Source organism: Eleutherodactylus coqui, chromosome 5 (assembly GCF_035609145.1).
Source record: "Eleutherodactylus coqui strain aEleCoq1 chromosome 5, aEleCoq1.hap1, whole genome shotgun sequence".
Classification (NCBI taxonomy): Eukaryota; Metazoa; Chordata; class Amphibia; order Anura; family Eleutherodactylidae; genus Eleutherodactylus; species Eleutherodactylus coqui.
The window spans coordinates 274,241,304-274,264,339 of record NC_089841.1 but is presented as its reverse complement, the minus strand read 5'-3'; the positions used below and the strand labels follow the sequence as shown (position 1 = coordinate 274,264,339).

The window sequence follows — 23,036 nt, the reverse complement described above, 5'->3', positions numbered from 1 at the left end:
TTGACTGCTGTAAATCACCGGCTCACACGATCTGTAGTGCCGTAAAGCTGCGCTAAAACCACTGGTCTGACCGAGGCCTTCTGGTCCTTCTAGATGGCGATGCTTGGCCTTCAGCTGTTACACAAGAGGAACAAACATGGCTGCCGGAATAGCAGACCGCCTTTTAGAATTGACCAATAGCGTTTACACCGACCGCCATTCACTGCATGCATTTACACAGGACGACAGAATCCGCCGGAGCGCAGGAATCCGAACGACACTCATCCCGTGTAAAAGGTCCATTACATAGCATGTCCGTCCATTGCAGCCTGTTGATCCAAAAGGAAGGCAAAAACCCCAATGAGGTAGAAGACAATTCTCCTCATTTAGGGCTGATGCCCACAGCAGGATTTCCGCCGCAGCGTTTCACTGCAGCTTTTATTGAACCCATGTACACGCTGCGGAATTACCCACGGCATGTCCTATGTGCCGCGGGAATATACACGGATAACGTCACTGTAGGACAGCGTGAATACACGGCCCGCCGTCCGCGTCATGCACTGTACTGCGCATGCGTGCTGGTAGTGTCATGCGGGAGCGATGCAGCGGATCCGGAAGTATGGGGTCTTTGGGGGGGGCCATGACGGACCCAACTGCAGTATTCCGCTTGCAGAGCCCGTCACGTCCGTGGGCATGAGCCCTTAGTGATAATGCCCACAGACGCATTACCCCGCAGCCTTTCGGTTCCATTGAACCTAATAGCTCAATCTTCACACTGCGGGATTCTCCAGCGTTACAGAAATCGCGGCAGGCTCTAATTGCCGCAGAAAAATGCGTGGCTGGCTTCCATTGTAGTCAATGGAAGCCATCGGTCACGTGATACTTCCACTGTGAGCACAGGGCATGTATCATCACCCACTGCTGGCGCGTCAGGCACTGTACCGCACATGCTCGCTGGCGGTTCAGACAGGACTCATGTGGTGGATCCGGAGAGGTCAGTAGGGGGTCTTTGGGGTGAACCTTGACGGACTCCGCTGCTGGAGTCAGACATGGCCCTGGGTATGAGGCCTTAGGACAGTTGTATTGAATAACTTAAAGTTGGTTTTCTTTGGCAAACAGCAGAAAGTTTGTAAATTTGACAAATCTAACTCGTACTGGAGGGGGGGGGGGTGAATAATCTGGATAGCAAGTGTTATTGGGTCAAGTACAATTGTAATGTTTTATTAATTACGGCATTCTCTGCACACTGATGTGACATATCGGCCAAACATTCCCATCTACATTGTGAGGTTTCATGTTAATCTACAGAAAGGGTTCATACATTTTCCAAAAGGCAATTCTATAGCTTCCGCTAGCAGTGGAGCAGCCAACGCAGTGCTTGTCCAGAGTGCCTATCTACACGGTTACCTGGAAGCAGGGAGGAGACCCCTGCCATGATGCGTCCACACACCGCATGTAGCACAGACAGAGGAGCCTAGAGAAAGCCTGAGCAGTGGAGATGCAATTCCACTCGCAAGTTGTTCTGTTCAGTCTCCAGCAACACTACAGTACTTGGAGGCCACATGCTGTCTATGCAATTTTGCAAACATGGGGGAATAGCCCACTCATGGCATGCCTCATTTCTGTCCTGCTTCACAGATGAGGATGTGTCAATACGTTGTGTCCATGTAGTGTTTGATGCAAGTTACGCCCAACGTGTGCCTAGCTGTACAGACATGTTCTGTACTTGTCCATAGACATATCGCTCACACAGTATATACTGTGTATACACAACATACTGAGTTGTACGGCAGTTTTAACAGTTCTTTCATTACTTTCAGCATCAGTTGGATCATCTGTAGATTCAGAATCCGAGTCGGATGGAGGTGAAGACATCCCCAGTGCGTGGGAAAGCACAGGCCCACATGCTCCATTTCCACAGCAGGCCAGTGATGACATCCCTTACATTGGAGCAGATGCGCAATCTGAGTCCGAGGAGGACAATAATGAAGCCAATCTGGCTGAAAGTAACACGAACCAGTCTAACAATGTACTCCTGAACACCCGGCTCCTGAGGACTCCCCTTCACTGTCACCGTGCTCTTCCCGTCATCCCCGTGCTACAAGGCCGGATCGCACTGAGCTCTTCAATGGATCGCTGCCCACAGTTTGTATAAGTGACGGAAACCTCCTATGGAATTTTCTATCCAAAGTGCCTTGTGAAGGAAATCTTCCTCCCCTCCGGGTGGAGATGCCAAAGCCAATCTTAAAAGTAGCAGCTTTCAACTTTTGTATGTACGGAAAATGCAGGAATGCGCCTGTCTGCTCACTGCAATGGTACAAGGGAGCGGGCGGCTCCTGACCTCGCGGGTCAGGACGGGCCTTTATAGTGGGGAGACTGCTTACAATAAATCACCATTCTCCTTAAAAAGGAAAGTTTTATCAAAATGCATTTATTTACTTATGGTACAGGGCAAAAAAGAAATCACTTTATAAAAGCTAAGTATCGGCTCCTGCGTCACAAGAAATGCCAAGGAAACTAAATATACCTAATCGGGACGTTTGTAGCTTTAATCATTAAAAAAAAATGCAGAATGTTCTTGGCAGTCTGGCTGCGTCGTCACTTGTCCTTCTATGTCCCCCAGTTGTGACCCTTCACTGCACCAAGCGATACGTGATGTAGCGGCCGGCCGTCTCGCTGGGACGGATGATCTTTACCACCTGCAAGGCAATGAGATGAATACGGTTACACATGCGGGTAGTGCTGCGGGGGACGCTGCAGCCAGAAGGGGGCGCTCCGTGATAGAAAGTTACCCTCCATGCTGTGGACTGGGTGCAGCATTCGATCATGGCACAAACCCCTTAACCCCTTGAGTGGCGGGTTTCCTACCACCCTGTCGTGCCCACCAGGGCAGGTTTTTTAAAATGGTCTAATCATTGAATTTCAACTAATTTTGCAGTTGCGTCTCAAGAGCCATAACTTTTTCATTTTTCCATTGACATGGCCATATAAGGGCTCGTTTTTTGCGGGACAAGTTGTGATTTTTTAAACAGGGGGGAGGGGAAAAAAAATGGGGAAAAAAGAAAAAAAGTGGCCATGTCATTAAGGGGTTAAATAATGCATTAACTTCCTTCTCTGGGTCATTACGACGCACACGGATACCACATGTGTGATTGTATTTTTGATTTTTTTTTACAAAGTAAAGGGAGACAAGTGTTTTTATTATTTTTTTTATAATTTTTTAATTTATTTAAAAAAAATTTATTTTTTTTTGTCCCTTTAGGGGACTTCCACAGGGACCCATCAGGACCCCTGATCACATTCCGGGGGTCCGATGGTGACAGCCCTTTACATGCTGCAGTGACAGCCCTTTACATGCTGCAGTCACAGACTGCAGCATGTAAAGGGTTAACAGCAGAGATCGGAGGTTTTCTCTGATCTCTGCTGTAAGAGCTGGTGCCTGGCTGTCCTCTGACAGCTAACAACCAGCTCTCCCTGCCACAGAGACCATCGGCTTGCTTCTGACAAGCCGATGGTCTCTATGGCAACCTGTAAACAAAGCAGGAGGTTGCCGGCATATCGGCAATATCTTCTGCTGGTTTTTCAAAGCCCTTGCTTTGTTCTCTGTGGGTCTGTGCAGGCAGAGCACACTGTCACAGCTTGTGGCATTGTGCTCTGCAGCTCCCATAATGATACATAGCCCGGAAATCTTCCGGGGTATATCACTATGGGCAGTGGAGCTCGTCCCGGAAAATTTCCGAGTGTGCCACTCAAGGGGTTAAAGGGCACACAGCAAGTTTACATACAGGGTTTGTATGGAGGATCCTGGCTGACCCCCACAATCAGCATGAACGCTGGTCGCAGCCGTTAGCTCTCTGTTTGGTGGGTGCCGTTCAGTTGTCATGGCAGCCTGGGGCCTTCCGTCAGATTGCGGTATGACGTGATACTATGGTAATACATTATATTATGAACGATCAAACGTTCGAGTCCTGTCTGGGAACTATAAAAAAAAAGTTTAAACCGGTTACTTGAAAATTAAAGTAGGTATTTAAAGAAAAAAAACAAACATTTTCCCCAAATTTATAATGCAAAAAAAAAAATTTAAAAATTGGCAGCGCAGCGTTTGTAAAAGTCCAATCTATCGAAGGAACACATTCGTTATCCCGCATTGTAGACTTCGGCCAGAAAAAAATAAACAGGAATTGCGCTTTTTTTTTTGGACAGCCCGGCTCCAAGAAAAGATTTAATAAAAAGATTAAAGTGGCGTGAACTCCCAAACGGTACCAATAGAAACAACAGGATGTCTCACGAAATACGAGACCCCCACCACTACGATGATAGAGAAGATAAACAAAACGTTATGGCTGGCAGATGGCGGCACAAAGCTAAAAGACTATATAAAAATGTAGCATCGCCATAATCGTAATGACCCGGGGCGAAAAAGGGGTTTTGCTGCAATGCGTTCATGGTGAATCACCTTTCAACAATGGCCAGATTTTTTTTTTCTGATTTCACTCCATTTGAATGTTTTAAAGGTTTTCAGTACATTATATGGTACCATTTAGAAATGTGAGATCCCAGAAAAAACAAGCCCTCACAGCGGCGTTGAGGGATAATCAAGTGGGGGGGAAAGGAGAAGCGGAGAGAAAAAAAGAATGGTCCTTAAGGGGTTTAAGAAGTGTAACTTCCATAGGAGATCCTAGCAGTTGCAGCATAAATCCAGCACGATGCAACGCCCCATAATCTCCCTGTACAATGGTGGAACATAGTAATTAGCTGTGAGGAATGATACGCTGAACTCGCAGCACTTTGGGTTAACCCTTTCCAGTCCATTTTAGGATTCGGGGTTTTCTACGGGACGTGCTGTTTCTGCCATAAAATGGCGACATCTGCTGGCTAAAGCCAGTAACTACATGCTGGGACGCATCCTAGAGCTGTGCACATGCGACATCTGCTGGCTAAAGCCAGTAACTACATGCTGGGACGCATCCTAGAGCTGTGCACATGCGACATCTGCTGGCTAAAGCCAGTAACTACATGCTAGGACGCATCCTAGAGCTGTGCACATGCGACATCTGCTGGCTAAAGCCAGTAACTACATGCTGGGACGCATCCTAGAGCTGTGCACATGCGACATCTGCTGGCTAAAGCCAGTAACTACATGCTAGGACGCATCCTAGAGCTGTGCACAGCAGAGCGGCCGGAAGAACACTAAGGTGACAGAAACAAAGTTACTAATCAGCAACTTCTCGTTCAGTGTAAACGACTGTCTGTTCCCAATGAATGAGCTGGACAGTCGGAAGAGATCTCCGGCTGGCTCCGCCTCCGCCGGGTACATGCAGGTAAGACCTTCCTCACACAGGCGTTAGCAGTAAATGCAGCGGTTTTCATCACTGCGTTTACTGTGATTTCTGCAGCGCTGGCTGCGTTATACAAGCGTATTGAGCACATCTGATAACGCAGCCAAGGAACCGGAAAAAAAACAAATAAAATGCTCACACAATAGGCGCGGTCTGCCGTCCCTGCGGGCTTCGAGGCGCTTGTTTGTACCCGCAGAGCATTTCATGCTGGTAACGGGGTTTCAAGACCACGCCTCCAGCAAGAGATCGCTCTGATTGGTGCATCCAGCGCTGGCTGTGATTGGCGCTTGATTAGCCAATCAGAGCAATCTCTTGCTGGATGGGGGTGGGGGGGTTGTCCCTTATCTATACTCCGATACAGAACACGTTGTATGATGCACCCGCTTTGCTGACCCCGATAAAACAGCCTCCCGTCAGAAGTAGCACAACAAATATACAACAGGAACATTGTTCCTTAACCCCTTGAAGACCGCCCCTACACCCTTTCTTACACCGGCTGCATCAGTAGCCTGGCATGGGTCTCTCGTGCCAGGGAGAGCGGGTGCTCAGCTGTTGGATAACAGCCTGGCACCTTCTCAAACAGCAGGGATGAGCGAAACCTCCAACCCCCGTTGTTTAACCCTTTAACTACAACGTTCAGTGCAACCCGGCGGCTTGAATATGGCCTCAGGTCTGCCAGCTAAGGTGACCCATAAGGCTCAGCCTCTGACTGAGCGTCATAAGCTCTGTAATACACTACTATACTAAAGTATAGCGGTGTGCTAGAAGAAAGATTAAAAAAAAATGCAGGTATTGAAGTCCCCTAGGGGGACAAAAATAAAAAGTGGCGAAAACAGTTAATTTTGCCTACATCTTCTTATAAAAACAGAATAGAAGGTGATCAAAACGTCACATAGATCAAAGTACAACTCATCCCACCAAAAAAGAAATAAAATGTTAGGGGTCTTTGAATGCAGTGATTTAAAAAAAATAAAAAGAAAAAAAGAAAGTAAAAAAGTTTTTAAAAGCTTTTTAAGATAAAATAAAAAAAAAAAAACTGGTATTGACATAATCGTAGCGGCCTGCATCATTCATTTAACATATTTATAGCGCACGGTGAAGGCCATTAAATATTAAACATGGCATTCAACATTAATCTGAATAGATAAAGACTAGAGTTCATCCTGCAAAAACCACCGCGCCCCATGGAGCTCCGGGGATGGAAGCATACACCCGTCATGGATCCTGCACTGCGGCAACACAAAAGCAAAAAACATTTTTCTGTACAAAAATAACAAACCGCAAAAACAACTGAATAAACTTGCCGTCAGCGGAGCCGCGCCGACCGGAGAATAACGAGGTCACAGGATTTAGGCCAATGAAATCCAAACAAAAAGGATGCCAATAAAAACAGAACTCGGAAAAAATACCAGCCGGCGTACGGCGGCGGCAACGGAAAAAAAACAAAAACCTTTGAATGAGACGATGAAAAATTACTGAAAAAGGATAGATGGCCATTAAGGTGCAAACCGGCATCATCACTAAGGGGTTAATTTTGCATTGAGGAAGCAAATGAAGAATGACAGAACAACGGCGGCGAGTCCCGTCTGTTACACCGAGGGCTTCACATCCTTCCAGGCATTATGAGCCGTCTTCTCCGCACTCACCTGAGGAGCTGCAGCTCGGGCCATCTTGCTCATTTTAGTATCAGGGCTCCCTAATGACATTATGGCACCTCGGACTCTACATGAGTGCCCAGCAGATTGGTCAGACCTACAGCCATCAGGACCCGCTCACGGCCAGGAGCCGTTGTGTTATGGTGACTGATGAGATCATTGGATGCTGGGCGTTCATTCACATTACGACAAGATACAAGACTTCTGTGTTCCTTACCTGCCCTCTTTTTAGCCCAAAGTATCTTGCAACGGGATCTCCGGCCTGTATCCGGGGGAGCTGGGATTCTCGGAGTTTACTGAATAAATGTTAAGGGCATTACAGAAAGAGAAGCCACACAGTGGGGGAGGGGATCCATACATGCAGCGCATCCCCGGCAGCTCCGCGCTCCTAGATAGCACTGTGTGCCACGTCCGACCAGGCGTACATCTCTGGTACAATTTCTGCCAATTTATGGCGTTAATTAGACGTTAATCTGTTGGTCCGGGGGGGGGGGGGGGGGGGTCTCACACCATTCTGACAGAAGTTGGTGTAACTTTTTTTTTTAAAAAGTGTCAGGGCTGGCGCAGAAAGGAGAAAAGTTGAGCATTTTTGCAGTTACACATTTGCGCAAAATAAACATTTTTGTGCCAGAACCTGACGTTAAATAGTTAATCAGTGTGCCCCAATGTTGGTCTGCTGACCACCCAATATAAGGGGGTGCTGAGGAGTTCGGGGCTCTTCGATCTTCATTTTCTTTTCACACCAATTAAAGTTATATCGTTTGAGCGCGCCATCTTGGCTCTGGAAGACAACATAGTCAGCAGCGATGATCTGTCATGTGGCACGGAGCGAACAGCAGGCAACGAGCGCCTTCACACCCCACAGTGAAAAGTTATGCTGCTTAACACCAACTAGGAAGACCTCCAGCGGGAGCCGTCCCCGAAATCATAGGCGCCGCCATGACAGGATTCTGGAAGACCGGCGAATCTCTACCAAGATGATAAGTGAAGCTCTGTGGGGGTCGTAATCATCTAGACATGAAGAAGCCGTCCGCCAAGTCGGTCCTGAAATGTTTCTCCACAGATCAGAGGTGTTGGAGTTTCCTGCGTCGCCTGATGACGGACGAGACGTAGATTTGTATCTACCATTCAATCACAGAAATATACTGAGTAAGAAGAGCGTATAGCTGCACCCTCCCACCATGCAGGCAGCAGACTGAGGAGGAGGGAAACAAAGCTGGCAGCGGTGGGGCCCCAAGCCCAAGGGGGTCCGGGGTGCAGAATCAACATCTGTCTACTGGGATCAAGTTGGAACCCCGCTTCCCAAGGGGTCTGCTACACAGCTGCGCGTTACACAACACTTAGGGATAAACTGAAGGAGGCACTGAAGGTGGAGCAAGGTGTCATGTTGTTACACGAGGTGTCATGTTGTTACACGAGGTGTCATGTTGTTACACGAGGTGTCATGTTGTTACACGAGGTGTCATGTTGTTACACGAGGTGTCATGTTGTTACACGAGGTGTCATGTTGTTACACGAGGTGTCATGTTGTTACACGAGGTGTCATGTTGTTACACGAGGTGTCATGTTGTTACACGAGGTGTCATGTTGTTACACGAGGTGTCATGTTGTTACACGAGGTGTCATGTTGTTACACGAGGTGTCATGTTGTTACACGAGGTGTCATGTTGTTACACGAGGTGTCATGTTGTTACACGAGGTGTCATGTTGTTACACGAGGTGTCATGTTGTTACACGAGGTGTCATGTTGTTACACGAGGTGTCATGTTGTTACACGAGGTGTCATGTTGTTACACGAGGTGTCATGTTGTTACACGAGGTGTCATGTTGTTACACGAGGTGTCATGTTGTTACACGAGGTGTCATGTTGTTACACGAGGTGTCATGTTGTTACACGAGGTGTCATGTTGTTACACGAGGTGTCATGTTGTTACACGAGGTGTCATGTTGTTACACGAGGTGTCATGTTGTTACACGAGGTGTCATGTTGTTACACGAGGTGTCATGTTGTTACACGAGGTGTCATGTTGTTACACGAGGTGTCATGTTGTTACACGAGGTGTCATGTTGTTACACGAGGTGTCATGTTGTTACACGAGGTGTCATGTTGTTACACGAGGTGTCATGTTGTTACACGAGGTGTCATGTTGTTACACGAGGTGTCATGTTGTTACACGAGGTGTCATGTTGTTACACGAGGTGTCATGTTGTTACACGAGGTGTCATGTTGTTACACGAGGTGTCATGTTGTTACACGAGGTGTCATGTTGTTACACGAGGTGTCATGTTGTTACACGAGGTGTCATGTTGTTACACGAGGTGTCATGTTGTTACACGAGGTGTCATGTTGTTACACGAGGTGTCATGTTGTTACACGAGGTGTCATGTTGTTACACGAGGTGTCATGTTGTTACACGAGGTGTCATGTTGTTACACGAGGTGTCATGTTGTTACACGAGGTGTCATGTTGTTACACGAGGTGTCATGTTGTTACACGAGGTGTCATGTTGTTACACGAGGTGTCATGTTGTTACACGAGGTGTCATGTTGTTACACGAGGTGTCATGTTGTTACACGAGGTGTCATGTTGTTACACGAGGTGTCATGTTGTTACACGAGGTGTCATGTTGTTACACGAGGTGTCATGTTGTTACACGAGGTGTCATGTTGTTACACGAGGTGTCATGTTGTTACACGAGGTGTCATGTTGTTACACGAGGTGTCATGTTGTTACACGAGGTGTCATGTTGTTACACGAGGTGTCATGTTGTTACACGAGGTGTCATGTTGTTACACGAGGTGTCATGTTGTTACACGAGGTGTCATGTTGTTACACGAGGTGTCATGTTGTTACACGAGGTGTCATGTTGTTACACGAGGTGTCATGTTGTTACACGAGGTGTCATGTTGTTACACGAGGTGTCATGTTGTTACACGAGGTGTCATGTTGTTACACGAGGTGTCATGTTGTTACACGAGGTGTCATGTTGTTACACGAGGTGTCATGTTGTTACACGAGGTGTCATGTTGTTACACGAGGTGTCATGTTGTTACACGAGGTGTCATGTTGTTACACGAGGTGTCATGTTGTTACACGAGGTGTCATGTTGTTACACGAGGTGTCATGTTGTTACACGAGGTGTCATGTTGTTACACGAGGTGTCATGTTGTTACACGAGGTGTCATGTTGTTACACGAGGTGTCATGTTGTTACACGAGGTGTCATGTTGTTACACGAGGTGTCATGTTGTTACACGAGGTGTCATGTTGTTACACGAGGTGTCATGTTGTTACACGAGGTGTCATGTTGTTACACGAGGTGTCATGTTGTTACACGAGGTGTCATGTTGTTACACGAGGTGTCATGTTGTTACACGAGGTGTCATGTTGTTACACGAGGTGTCATGTTGTTACACGAGGTGTCATGTTGTTACACGAGGTGTCATGTTGTTACACGAGGTGTCATGTTGTTACACGAGGTGTCATGTTGTTACACGAGGTGTCATGTTGTTACACGAGGTGTCATGTTGTTACACGAGGTGTCATGTTGTTACACGAGGTGTCATGTTGTTACACGAGGTGTCATGTTGTTACACGAGGTGTCATGTTGTTACACGAGGTGTCATGTTGTTACACGAGGTGTCATGTTGTTACACGAGGTGTCATGTTGTTACACGAGGTGTCATGTTGTTACACGAGGTGTCATGTTGTTACACGAGGTGTCATGTTGTTACACGAGGTGTCATGTTGTTACACGAGGTGTCATGTTGTTACACGAGGTGTCATGTTGTTACACGAGGTGTCATGTTGTTACACGAGGTGTCATGTTGTTACACGAGGTGTCATGTTGTTACACGAGGTGTCATGTTGTTACACGAGGTGTCATGTTGTTACACGAGGTGTCATGTTGTTACACGAGGTGTCATGTTGTTACACGAGGTGTCATGTTGTTACACGAGGTGTCATGTTGTTACACGAGGTGTCATGTTGTTACACGAGGTGTCATGTTGTTACACGAGGTGTCATGTTGTTACACGAGGCCTCATTCCACACAACGGACTGAGCAGAGAATAGAAGGCTGAAAACAATTAATAAAAACCCAATGAGGTAGAAGACAATTTTCCCCATTCAAGGGGAAAAAAAAAATTCCTTCCCAACTCTAATCTGGCAATCGGAATAATCCCCAAATCACCGACCCATCTGAGTAATCAGCGATATAACATGTAATATTGTATCGCTTAAGAAAGGCGTACAGGCCCCTCTTATCGAGTTCACCATCACCACGTCCTCAGGAGAGAGTTCCATAGTCTCACTGCTCTTACTGTAAAGAACCCCTTCTATGTGGTGTAGAAACCTCCTTTCCTCTAGATGTAACAAGGGGGCGCTCTACATCACAGTCCTGGGCATAAATAGTTTATGGAGAGATCTCTGTATAGACCCCCCTGATATATCTATACATAGTTATTAGAGCGCCCCCTTGTTACAGTCCTGGGTATAACAGATGATTGGAGAGATCTCTGTACTGACCCCTGATATATCTATACATAGGTTTTAGAGCGCCCCCTTGTTACAGTCCTGGGTATAACAGATGATGGGAGAGATCTCTGTACTGACCCCTGATATATCTATACATAGTTATTAGAGCGCCCCCTTGTTACAGTCCTGGGTATAATAGATGGGAGAGATCTCTGTACTGACCCCTGATATATTATACATAGGTATTAGCGTGCTGCCTTGTTACAGTCCTGGGTATAATAGATGATGGAGAGATCTCTGTACTGACCCCTGATATATTATACATAGTTATTAGAGCACCCCCTTGTTACAGTCCTGGGCATAATAGATGATGGGAGAGATCTCTGTACTGACCCCTGATATATCTATACATAGTTATTAGAGCGCTCCCTTGTTACAGTCCTGGGTATAATAGATGATGGGAGAGATCTCTGTACTGACCGCTGATATATCTATACATAGTTATTAGAGTCCCCTTGTTACAGTCCTGGGTATAATAGATGATGGCAGAGATCTCTGTACTGTCCACTGATATATCTATACATAGTTATTAGAGCGCCCTCTTGTTACAGTCCTGGGTATAATAGGTGATGGGAGAGATCTCTGTACTGACCCCTGATATATCTATACATAGTTATTAGAGCGCCCCCTTGTTACAGTCCTGGGTATAATAGATGATGGGAGAGATCTCTGTACTGCCCCCTGATATATTATACATAGTTATTAGAGCGCCCCCTTGTTACAGTCCTGGGTATAATAGATGATGAGAGAGATCTCTGTACTGACCCCTGATATATTATGCTTAGTTATTAGAGCGCCCCCTTGTTACAGTCCTGGGTATAACAGATGATGGGAGAGATCTCTGTACTGCCCCCTGATATATTATACATAGTTATTAGAGCGCCCCCTTGTTACAGTCCTGGGTATAATAGATGATGAGAGAGATCTCTGTACTGACCCCTGATATATTATGCTTAGTTATTAGAGTGCCCCCTTGTTACAGTCCTGGGTATAATAGATGATGGGAGAGATCTCTGTACTGACCCCTGATATATTATACATAGTTATTAGAGCGCCCCCTTGTTACAGTCCTGGGTATAATAGATGATGGCAGAGATCTCTGTACTGACCCCTGATATATTATACATAGTTATTAGAGCACCCCTTGTTACAGTCCTGGGTATAATAGATGATGGCAGAGATCTCTGTACTGACCCTTGATATATTATACATAGTTATTAGAGCGCCCCCTTGTTACAGTCCTGGTATAATAGATGATGGGAGAGATCTCTGTACTGACCCCTGATATATTATACATAGTTATTAGAGCGCCCCCTTGTTACAGTCCTGGGTATAATAGATGATGGGAGAGATCTCTGTACTGACCCCTGATATATCTATACATAGGTATTAGGTCGCCCCTCAGACGTATTTTTGCTAAACTAAATAACCCCAATTTTGATAGCCTCTCTGGGTATTGTAGTCCGCACATTCCGTTTATTACTTTAGTTGTCCCCTTTGTACCCGCTCAAGCCCTGATATGTCCTTCTTGAGTACCGGTCACCAAAACTGTCCACAATATCCCATTTGTGGTCTGACCAGTGACTTGTAAAGAGGAAGAACAATGTTCTCATCATGCACCCATAGACCTCCTCTGATGCACCGCATGATCCTATTTGACTTGGCAGCAGCTGCCTGACACTGGTTGCTCCAGTTAAGCTTACAGTTACCTACAATCCCCCAGTCCTTCTCCATGTCGGTGTTCCCCACTGGTTTCCCATGTAGTGTGTAATGGTGACCTGTATTTCCTGCCCGTGTGCAGAACCGCACATGTATCAGTGTTACACCTCATCTGCCCCAACTATCCAGATCCCTTTACAGCTGCCTTGTATGCTCCCTGGTGTTAATCACCTAGGCTTTGAGGTGCCCTCCGACTACCATCCGTTTTCTAATTTGAAGAAACCCCTGAGGGAAGCAGGTTTTCTGACACCACTGCAGCAGCTGACATTTGCTTTCCTGCCCAACCCAAGTCATTGTATCTGTATGTGTTGGAGACGTCGTAACACTGATATCCCAGAGATTTATGTACAATAACTGAGAGGTTTCACTGCACTGGGTCAATATTCTGGACTTCAGACCCCCTTGAAGTGATAAAGCCCCCTAAAGTATGGTTATAGTGAAAGGTCACTCGATACAATCAAGAAAGGATACTATCGTGCCAACAGCTCTGTGACTTCATCCTTCGTCATGACCACATGTTCTGGAACCAGCTGAAAAAGGGAGAAAAGGATGGCAGACATGACAATGACACAAAGCATACCCGGCCACACTAGGCATATTCTACCCGGCCCCACTAGGCAGATTCTACCCGGCCCCACTAGGCAGATTCTACCCGGCCCCACTAGGCAGATTCTACCCGGCCCCACTAGGCAGATTCTACCCGGCCCCACTAGGCAGATTCTACCCGGCCCCACTAGGCAGATTCTACCCGGCCCCACTAGGCAGATTCTACCCGGCCCCACTAGGCAGATTCTACCCGGCCCCACTAGGCAGATTCTACCCGGCCCCACTAGGCAGATTCTACCCGGCCCCACTAGGCAGATTCTACCCGGCCCCACTAGGCAGATTCTACCCGGCCCCACTAGGCAGATTCTACCCGGCCACACTAGGCATATTCTACCCGGCCACACTAGGCATATTCTACCCGGCCACACTAGGCATATTCTACCCGGCCACACTAGGCATATTCTACCCGGCCACACTAGGCATATTCTACCCGGCCACACTAGGCATATTCTACCCGGCCACACTAGGCATATTCTACCCGGCCACACTAGGCATATTCTACCCGGCCACACTAGGCATATTCTACCCGGCCACACTAGGCATATTCTACCCGGCCACACTAGGCATATTCTACCCGGCCACACTAGGCATATTATATGTTCAACGGCCCGGAAAGCAGCGGCTAATGCAAAACTATGTGAATACCTGGCTGTCATGTAGATAAGCTCGTCTACTGGACATACACATCAAGGCTCATCGACCCAAGAAGTATACTGGATGCTACAGTAGTACGGCGGATCTGTGACACCGGCAGCCATAACAGGGACAACAGCTGTATGATTCTATATGGGGTGGGCTCCCCCTAGTGGTGGATTCATACATACAGCATTTAACCCTTTGCAATCCAATTTTGGACTCAGGGTTTTCTAGGGGGGGGGGGGGGGGGGTTCTCTTTCCCCATCTGCTGGCTAGAGCTTGTACTGCGGTATGGGACATGCTGGAGAGGCCCCCGACAACAGAGGGGCCGGTAATATACACTAAGAATACCCTGCCGGACGTCTTCCGACATCGGAGCTGTAAAGCCATCAATTAGAATGTCTTCAGACGTCAGACAGTGGTTTGGAAAGGGTTAATCATTTCATGAAAGCCCAGCCCCCATTTTTGGCGTTAGTTTTCATTGCTTCTGTGAACTGAAAAAGCCCAAAATACAATACCTGAAGGTCTGCAAAGCAGACACGGTCACCATAAGACAGGCACAATCGCCGTAGGGCAGGCGCAATGGCCTTAAGCCCTGAAGATATGTAGTCAGCCAGACAATAATGTGTGGAGGAGCAGCCGCTGTTATATCAGCCAGGGTTGATATCCTGTATGGTGGGTCACCACCTATCTATGGCTGACATCTTTGGTATCGTTCACATGTGCAGGCTATTTGTATATGCAGTCACTCCTCCCCAATCTGGGCTGGGTTGAGTGGGTGACTGCATATTAGCCTGCCAGGAACAAGCTGCTCCTCCTGCCAGGAACAAGCTGCTCCTCCACATTACTGTCTGGCTGACTGCATATCTCCAGGGCTTACGGCCATCGCGCCTGCCCTACGGCGATCGCGCCTGCCCTACGGCGATCGCGCCTGCCCTACGGCGATCGCGCCTGCCCTACGGCGATCGCGCCTGCCCTACGGCGATCGCGCCTGCCCTACGGCGATCGCGCCTGCCCTACGGCGATCGCGCCTGCCCTACGGCGATCGCGCCTGCCTTACGGCGATCGCGCCTGCCCTACGGCGATCGCGCCTGCCCTACGGCGATCGCGCCTGCCTTACGGCGATCGCGCCTGCCTTACGGCGATCGCGCCTGCCTTACGGCGATCGTGCCTATGGCGACCGTGTCTGCTTTGCAGACCTTCAGGTATTGTATTTTTGGCTTTTTCAGTGAATATGTGTTTTTTTTCCTTTTTCCTCACCTCTGTGATTTTTTGCTTCTGTGAACAGTTCATTATATAGTTGTATTAGGCTGGTATAACAGGAGAGACACATTTCATACTCCAAACATAAACCATCAGAGAAGCCAACATGTATTGAGAGGTTTGTGCCTCGGAGGGAATCTTTAACAGATCGTGGGCCAAACATTACCATTTACGCCTGCTGTGAGGAGGTGTAGATTTACACTATAAGTTATACCAACGTTTGTCATAGCGGCTGTGACCACACCAATTTTTTAAAAAATTGAGCAAATTTTAGTGCAAAAAGCAGAGTTTGACAATATTTGCTACTTTTCCACATTCTGAAGTGAGCAGTTAAATAAAATCCCCCAAGCGCCTGCTAACAGCCCCCCCCCCCCCCTCCCCGACTACTGAAGGTCTTTAAACACCCAAGTTTAGACATCCTACACCAATTTGCCAAATGTTGGGACTAGCTGCAGCCGACGACTGAAGCAGCGATAGAAGGAAGGGGATGGATGGTTCATGTTTCATCTCCCTCATGACTACAGATGGAAGTCCTTCCCGGTCGCTGCCGACTTACCTCGTGTTCTGTGATGTTTATCAGAAGCTCCTGCTGCAAAAACTGCTCGAGGATGTACTTGGGAGCCATGTCCACCAGTGACTAGATGAGAAAATCATCAACAGCGGTCAAACAGCGATACTAACGAGTGCAGCCGATGTTTATACCCCCCCAGGTCCTATCTTTAGGTATCCCCCCTACCTGCTTAGCGGACGGCGTCATCCCTTGCTGCACCACGATGATGGCCCGGGTGATGTTTTCTTCCTGCATCCTCTGGCAGTACGTTTTGATGGTCTTTATTCCAACCTTTGGCTCCTCTGAAAATTCATGGGAGTTGAGTTACCAAAATACTTTCCCCGAGGGTCATTGATTCCACCCACTGCCAGCACTCACCGGGGAAAAACACAAACATCTGATCGGTGGGGTCGTCATTGTGAGCCACTAACACCGTGAGATCAGTGCGCCGCGGTCGGCCCTCACTGGGCTTGTCACCAAACTGTGCCTTGAACTCATCCAATGTTTGGTCCAATTCATCTTGCGTCACGAGGTATCCGCGGTCATGGCACAACTAAGGAGAAAGAATGAAGGGTCTACATGTGAGCATCTCAGCTGGTAGGTCTATCGTAAGATCCCATCCCGCAGCCCCAAATACCGAATCGTGGTGGGCTCCACCTTCCTGTCATTTCCTCTTTTCCCAATCATTATCGGGTTTTGGCATAATTAGGTCATAAAAACCTGACAGAAAGCTTTGAGGGCGATAACTAACGGTCTGCCTGAGCGCTTCGTGACGCCACTATTTATTAGGAAGCGCTTGTACAAAACCAGCGGCGTGATCTCCGCTCCGCATGAAGGGGTCGGTATTAGAGCTGCACGCCACAGAACAGGCTGAGATCTCATAAATCCTTTTTAGGCAGCCTTCACATTTGCGCTGGATCCCCCCCGTTCGGACGTTCCATCGCAGGTCTGGTACGAAATACCGGAAGAAAAAGTGCTGCATGCAGTAAAAAGCAGGGCGACTGGACAGAAACTGAGGGGACCCCATTCTAGTCGGCGGGTCCGTTTGGTTCTGTTATAAGACGGACCCCTTTGGCCAGGGAATTCCCTCTTCCTGCTCCTAGACGGTATCCCCGAGCGCCGACAGGGTAGCAGCCTGAACTATTAGGCCTCATGTCCACGGGCAAAAGAAGAATTAAAATCCACAGCGGACTTTAACTCTTCTGCTGCCCGCGGATCCGCACCCCATAGGGATGCATTGACCACCCGCGGGGTAGATAAATACCCGCGGATGGTCAATAAAAGGGATTTTTAAAAAAATGGAGCATGAAAAAATCTGGACCATGCTCCATTTTCGTGCGGGTCTCCCGCGGGCTTCTATTGAAGCCTATGGAAGCCGTCTGGATCCACGGGAGACCTAAAATAGGAATTTAAAAGAATTAACTCACCCGCAGCGGACCGGGAAGGTCTTCTCTTCCTCACGGCCGGATCTTTCTTGCTTCGGCTCGGCGGATGTGCCCGGCGCATGCGCGCGGCCCGTCGGCGACGTGCCGCCGGCGTGACGAGTTCATCCGCCGGCCGAAAAAGAAGATCCGGCCGTGAGGAAGACAAGACTTTCCCGCCCGCTCTGGATGGGCAAATTCTTTTAAATTCCTATTTTCAGCGCTCATGTCCGCGGGGCAGGAGGGACCCGCTGCAGGTTCTCCATGTGGAATCCGTAGCGGGCCTGATTTTCCCCGTGGACACGAGGCCTTAGTGCCTGATGGACATGGCTCACATGGCTGGATGTGAATTGTGGATCCTGCGATCGCCATGTAAAATGTGGGCATTGAAAGGAATGCATTTTCGAATTTTCCTTCACATTCGCGGATAGAAATTGCATTTTCTGCAAGAGAAAGAAAAATCCCAGCATGCTCTATGTTACTGCGGAATCCACGCTGAAGGCCTTCATAGATGTCAGAGTCCGACCCGCAGGCCATATGCGAAGTCAAGAAGAACATCTGTAGTGCGGCTGTCTGTCTGCAGCCCCCGCGGTCATCGGCAGGGTGGGTTAGGCCCATCTACACAACGACTGTCATTCAAAATTCGGTCACAAGCCATGTTCTGAGCGATACTCGCTGTGTGACCGCACCGATATCCTGCGGTTTTCATTAAGTCGTCGGGGATCTGTCAGCGTGCTAACGAGCCTCATCAGGGATTCACAGCGGATACAGCTGATACTATTGTCTCATCCCGCTCCCTGATGACAGGCGGGGTATGAAGAGCAGAGCGGTCCAGCTGTGTTCTTCATCCCCCGCTTAGAGCGCTCCGCTGTATAACAGTTGGGCGTTCCATGCAGAAAACAGCTGGATGCAGAAGACAAGCGGGAAAAATCCTGCTTGTCTTCTGCATCCTCCGCTGGCAGCACAATGTGATCGCTCATCTTGGGCTCCATCTTTTGGAGTGAGAATCACTGTGTCCAAACGGGCCGGGTCACTGGCCGGGCTCACAGCCGTAATCCGCTGGGAGCCTCCTGCATGTGCAATCAGACCGGCCGTGTGAGCCCGGCCTCAGGGCGCATGCACATGGCTGGATTTGAATTGCAGAATCTGGATCTGGCGACCGCCTCCGGATTTCGCAGCTAATACCGCCCATAGCATGCTATGCAAAAGCGCCTCTTCGTGCACAGGAGCGGATTTGGAGCATGCTTTATCTTCCTGCAGTGTCTGCATGGAAGCCATCTGACCCGCGGTCCGTCCGCAAAGAACATCACAGACAGGCTGCGGATTCCGGGGGAAAAGCAGGAGCTAAAAAAAATGTACCTCTGTATGAAGCATGTCCGACAGCCGCAGTACAGACGAACAGACACGGACAGGTACACATGGACGCCGCTACTGCTAGAGCCCGATTCCACATGTGGCCATAAAAAGGGGTTCCAGCTCCTAAAAAAATGCGAAGCTCTCCACAGGACGGGTCAGCAATGGCCGATGGGTGGCGCTCTACTGCCTGGGCCTCCAGCTGATGAGCTGTTAGCCTGACTGCTGTCACGGTTTATGGAGCAAGCAGCAGATGGCTCTGTACATGGTGCAGTGGCCTGGCGTGGTACTGCGGGCGCAGCCCCCCCCCCCCCCCCCCCATTGAGGACTTCTAAAGGCCCTTTTACACGGAACGATTAGCGTTGAAATTTGCCCAATCTAATGATATATTTGAACAATAATCTTCAGTGTAAACATGGCAAACGATGAAGGATGATTCAGTCGCCTATTATTCTTTTCTGGCAGGCATGACGATCCTTATTGGCTCGTTTGCTAATCCTTTGGCTGAAACACGGATCCTGTATAACACCCCCCCCAAAAAAACATTTGTTTGTATTTAAACCCATTCGCCCAAACTGTGACATTGTTTGTTCGGGCGAAGAAGTATCACTCCGTGTAAGAGGGCCCTAAGGCTTCATCCAGGGGGCTAATAAAGGCCACAACTAGAGCAGACTGACGCACGCAGCTCCACTCTCCACGGCCGGTGGTCTCCCCATCTTTTCGGGGGGATACAAATGTTCAGTCTACCATTATTGTCTCTTCTGAGGACGACGCAAACAAATAGATCATCACACCTAAGGGTACTTTTGTACGGGACGCTGCCGGCTGCAGATGCCCAACGGGTCGGCCCAGCAATAATCCTTCTGGACGACCATCGCTCAGTGAACGGCCCGGGGATCGGTCTGTCCCGTCCGCCTCCATTCATATTGGGCAGGCAGCCCTTGAGTGATACTGCCCGTTTACATGGAACAATATGTCTGCAAGCAGAAACTTAATGACGAATGAGAAGTGAAAGACATCCCGTAAAATCGCAGCGGGCGCTTACAGCGAATCAGATCACTGCGCAACACGATGTCTGTAACCGGTAAGCAGCCGGCGGCTCTCAGTGACTGCAGTGCTGAACGCAGATATGAGGTCCTTTTTTCCTGCCATGTAATAATGTCAGCCAATCGCCGTTGTATCGTATCTTCTGGGAATCTGTCGATACAATGTATCCAGTCAGATCGCCATCAACCAAGGGTGACTGCCCAACTATTCCGCAGTCACTGTTACACGCCGCGCTGACTGGACACTATAAGGGTGGGTTTATGTAACATATAGGGGATGTCTCCACGTGGTGGAAACACTGCGGCTCATCCAGCAGTAAGATGTAATTAGTGATCGGTGTTTACAGGTCGTTGGTGAGACTAAATAACAGAATCAAAATCAGAAAACAAAAATACTGTATATTCTGGCGTATAAGACGACCCCCCCCCCAACTGTCGCCTTATACGCCTGGTATACAGTGTAAAAAAAAACAAAACACAGTACTCCCCTCCCCCGGCGTTCTGCGGTGCTGCTGCAGGCTTTTGCTTCCTCCTCGTCCCCGACAGAGCATTGCTTTCTGGATGCGGGGCTTGAGGAGGGAGCAACAGCCTGCAGCAGTGCCGCAGAACGCTGCGGGAGGCGAGTACTGTGTTTTTTTGTATAGCGGGCGTATAAGACGACCCCCGACCGCAGAGCAGATTTTTTGGGGTTAAAAGGTTGTTTTATACGGAACATGTTTGGTTTGTGTCCATAAAAGTCCGATCTATCCAAGTAGCGCATTATTTACCCCGCAGGGGGGACGTTGGCCGAAAAAAACAAATAAAGAGCGCCAGAAATGCGTTTTTTTGGTCCTTCTGTCTCCAAGAAAAAAATGCAACAAAAAGCGAAAAAAAAAGGCGTATGTATTCCAAAATGGAAACTGCAGGACGTCCCACGAGGAACGAGCCACAACGATGGACGGAAATATAAAAGAGTCATTGTGCGCAGAAGACAGCAGCGGAAATTATTATAAAAAATTATCTTTGAAAAAAAATAAAAGGAATACAGAAAAAAAAAAAAAAAAAAAAACACTCCGTAAGTTTAATATCGCAGTAAGCCATACAGAAGTGTATAACCCCACTTGCTGCCGCGGGACAACCCCTTTAATAGTTTTTCAGTACATTAAATAGTATCAGTGAAAACTCCCCTCATACTGCGGCAGGTAAGAAATGCCTGGTCACTAAGGGGTTAAATAACTGGAAAATGAGACGTGCCGCTATTAGGCCTCATGCCCGCGGCCGTGATGGACTCCGCCAGCGGAATATCGCAGCGGTGTTCGCCCCCCAAAGCCCCCCATACTCACCCCCTGGATCTGCTGTACGTGTCTCGCCAGGCGGGCCGCAGTGCCTGCGCAGCACAGTGCGGGCCGCAGTGCCTGCGCAGCACAGTGCGGGCCGCAGTGCCTGCGCAGCACAGTGCGGGCCGCAGTGCCTGCGCAGCACAGAGCGGGCCGCAGTGCCTGCGCAGCACAGAGCGGGCCGCAGTGCCTGCGCAGCACAGAGCGGGCCGCAGTGCCTGCGCAGCACAGAGCGGGCCGCAGTGCCTGCGCAGCACAGAGCGGGCCGCAGTGCCTGCGCAGCACAGAGCGGGCCGCAGTGCCTGCGCAGCACAGAGCGGGCCGCAGTGCCTGCGCAGCACAGAGCGGGCCGCAGTGCCTGCGCAGCACAGAGCGGGCCGCAGTGCGTGCGCAGCACAGAGCGGGATGACGCGGCCGGCGGGGATTCACACGATACATTGACTAATGGAAGCTGGCAGCGCGTATTCCTCACGCTACGGAACACTGAGCTATTGGCCGCCTGCAGACGGGACCCGACCCCAGCGCCTGCAGGGAGGAGCGCATACTCACCCGTGCCCGGCGGCCCTGGCTCTTTCATGTGCCGGCTGTGGGCAGCAGGCGCATGCGCAGACCGGAGCCGGCAGCCGGGTGAGTGACGTTTCTGTGCGGGGGTCTGCGAGCCCCACACAGAAATAGGCCAAACCGCGGCCGTCTGCATAGGATTGCGTATTGTAATGCACTGCTATGCAGGCTTTCAGTGGCGGAAATCCCGCGGATAATCGCCCGTGTGCAGGTGGCCATTAGCTGCGGGCCAACGGCGGGCATCGGCGTGGGCATCGGCCCGTATCCATGGTTACCAGTGGAAGCACCCGCACATTAGACAGAAACTAATCAGTTACTTTGTTACAAAATTTAAAAAACCAACAACCTGCAGCGATCCGTCCGACAGGAGTCCGAGCACGAGGGCCGGCACACCCGCACACCGCACCCCGCCGGTCCCTACGGCCTCCCCGCGGGGCTCCTCACCTGCATTATGGTCTTCCGTATCTTCCACAGCCGGTACGTCTCCTCCTCGTCATCCATGTTGGCTCCCGGGACCGGGCTGCTCTCCCTCACGAGGCCACTGCTGATCTAGGTGCCCCGCCGCTGCCTGTCCGCCGTGAAGGCCCCCTCGGAGGTGATAGCTGTCCCGGCTGCTGCCTGTTTCCTTTCCTGCCGCTCATCTGCCCAGTACCCGGGGCCGCGCGGAGCCGGGCGCCGTCATGTGATGTCCGCCTGCTAGCCGGGTGAGTCGGGCGCTGGCCGAGCCTCCCTGCAGGAACTGTCGCCGGTCCCGGCCGCCGCTGCCATCTTGCTGGCGGGCAGGTGCGTTTTTCCATCTCCTGTAGTCACAACTCCTCCCCCACAATCCGGCGTTGGCCCGCGGGCCGCCGCACTCAGGTCTGCCTCTGGACCTCGCAGCAAATACCGCCATAGCGCTGTGGGAAAGCGCGTCTTCCTGCACACGGGCGCAAATCAATTGCGATTGTAGGAAAAATGGCCGCGTGCGTTACTGTAAGGCGGATTCCGTGCGGACGGCTTCCATCAGAGTCAATAAAAACCGTCTGACCTGCGTCCTGTCCGAATCATTGGCAGCAC

General features: G+C 49.5%; 3 protein-coding genes across 6 annotated transcripts in view; 2 read left to right on the top strand and 1 right to left on the bottom strand.

Moving 5' to 3' along the window:
- The window catches only part of ARHGAP45 (Rho GTPase activating protein 45), a 92,760-nt gene extending 90,204 nt beyond the window's left edge, over positions 1 to 2,556 (top strand). For both annotated transcript variants that reach the window (XM_066604749.1, XM_066604747.1), the window contains one exon: positions 1,800 to 2,556. In XM_066604749.1, coding sequence (XP_066460846.1) covers positions 1,800 to 2,134 — 335 coding nt within the window. In that variant the 3' untranslated portion in view covers positions 2,135 to 2,556. The remainder of the gene's footprint in view (positions 1 to 1,799) is intronic.
- POLR2E (RNA polymerase II, I and III subunit E) lies at positions 2,390 to 22,564 on the bottom strand. Its single transcript, XM_066604754.1, has 7 exons — positions 22,425 to 22,564; positions 16,662 to 16,836; positions 16,470 to 16,585; positions 16,290 to 16,370; positions 13,700 to 13,758; positions 7,191 to 7,269; positions 2,390 to 2,678 (listed from the first exon to the last, which is right to left on the bottom strand). The coding sequence occupies exons 1-7, from the start codon at positions 22,479 to 22,481 to the stop codon at positions 2,613 to 2,615; spliced, it is 633 nt and encodes a 210-aa protein (XP_066460851.1). The 5' UTR covers positions 22,482 to 22,564; the 3' UTR covers positions 2,390 to 2,612.
- Positions 22,565 to 22,602: 38 nt separating this feature from the next.
- LOC136628659 (uncharacterized) overlaps positions 22,603 to 23,036 on the top strand; it is a 48,427-nt gene continuing 47,993 nt past the window's right edge. The window contains exon 1 of one of the 3 annotated variants that reach the window (XM_066604753.1): positions 22,603 to 22,684. The gene's annotated coding sequence lies outside the window, so the exon portion shown is untranslated. Of the gene's footprint in view, positions 22,764 to 23,036 lie in introns of all 3 variants that reach the window. The other 2 variants (XM_066604752.1, XM_066604750.1) reach the window with 2 other exon arrangements.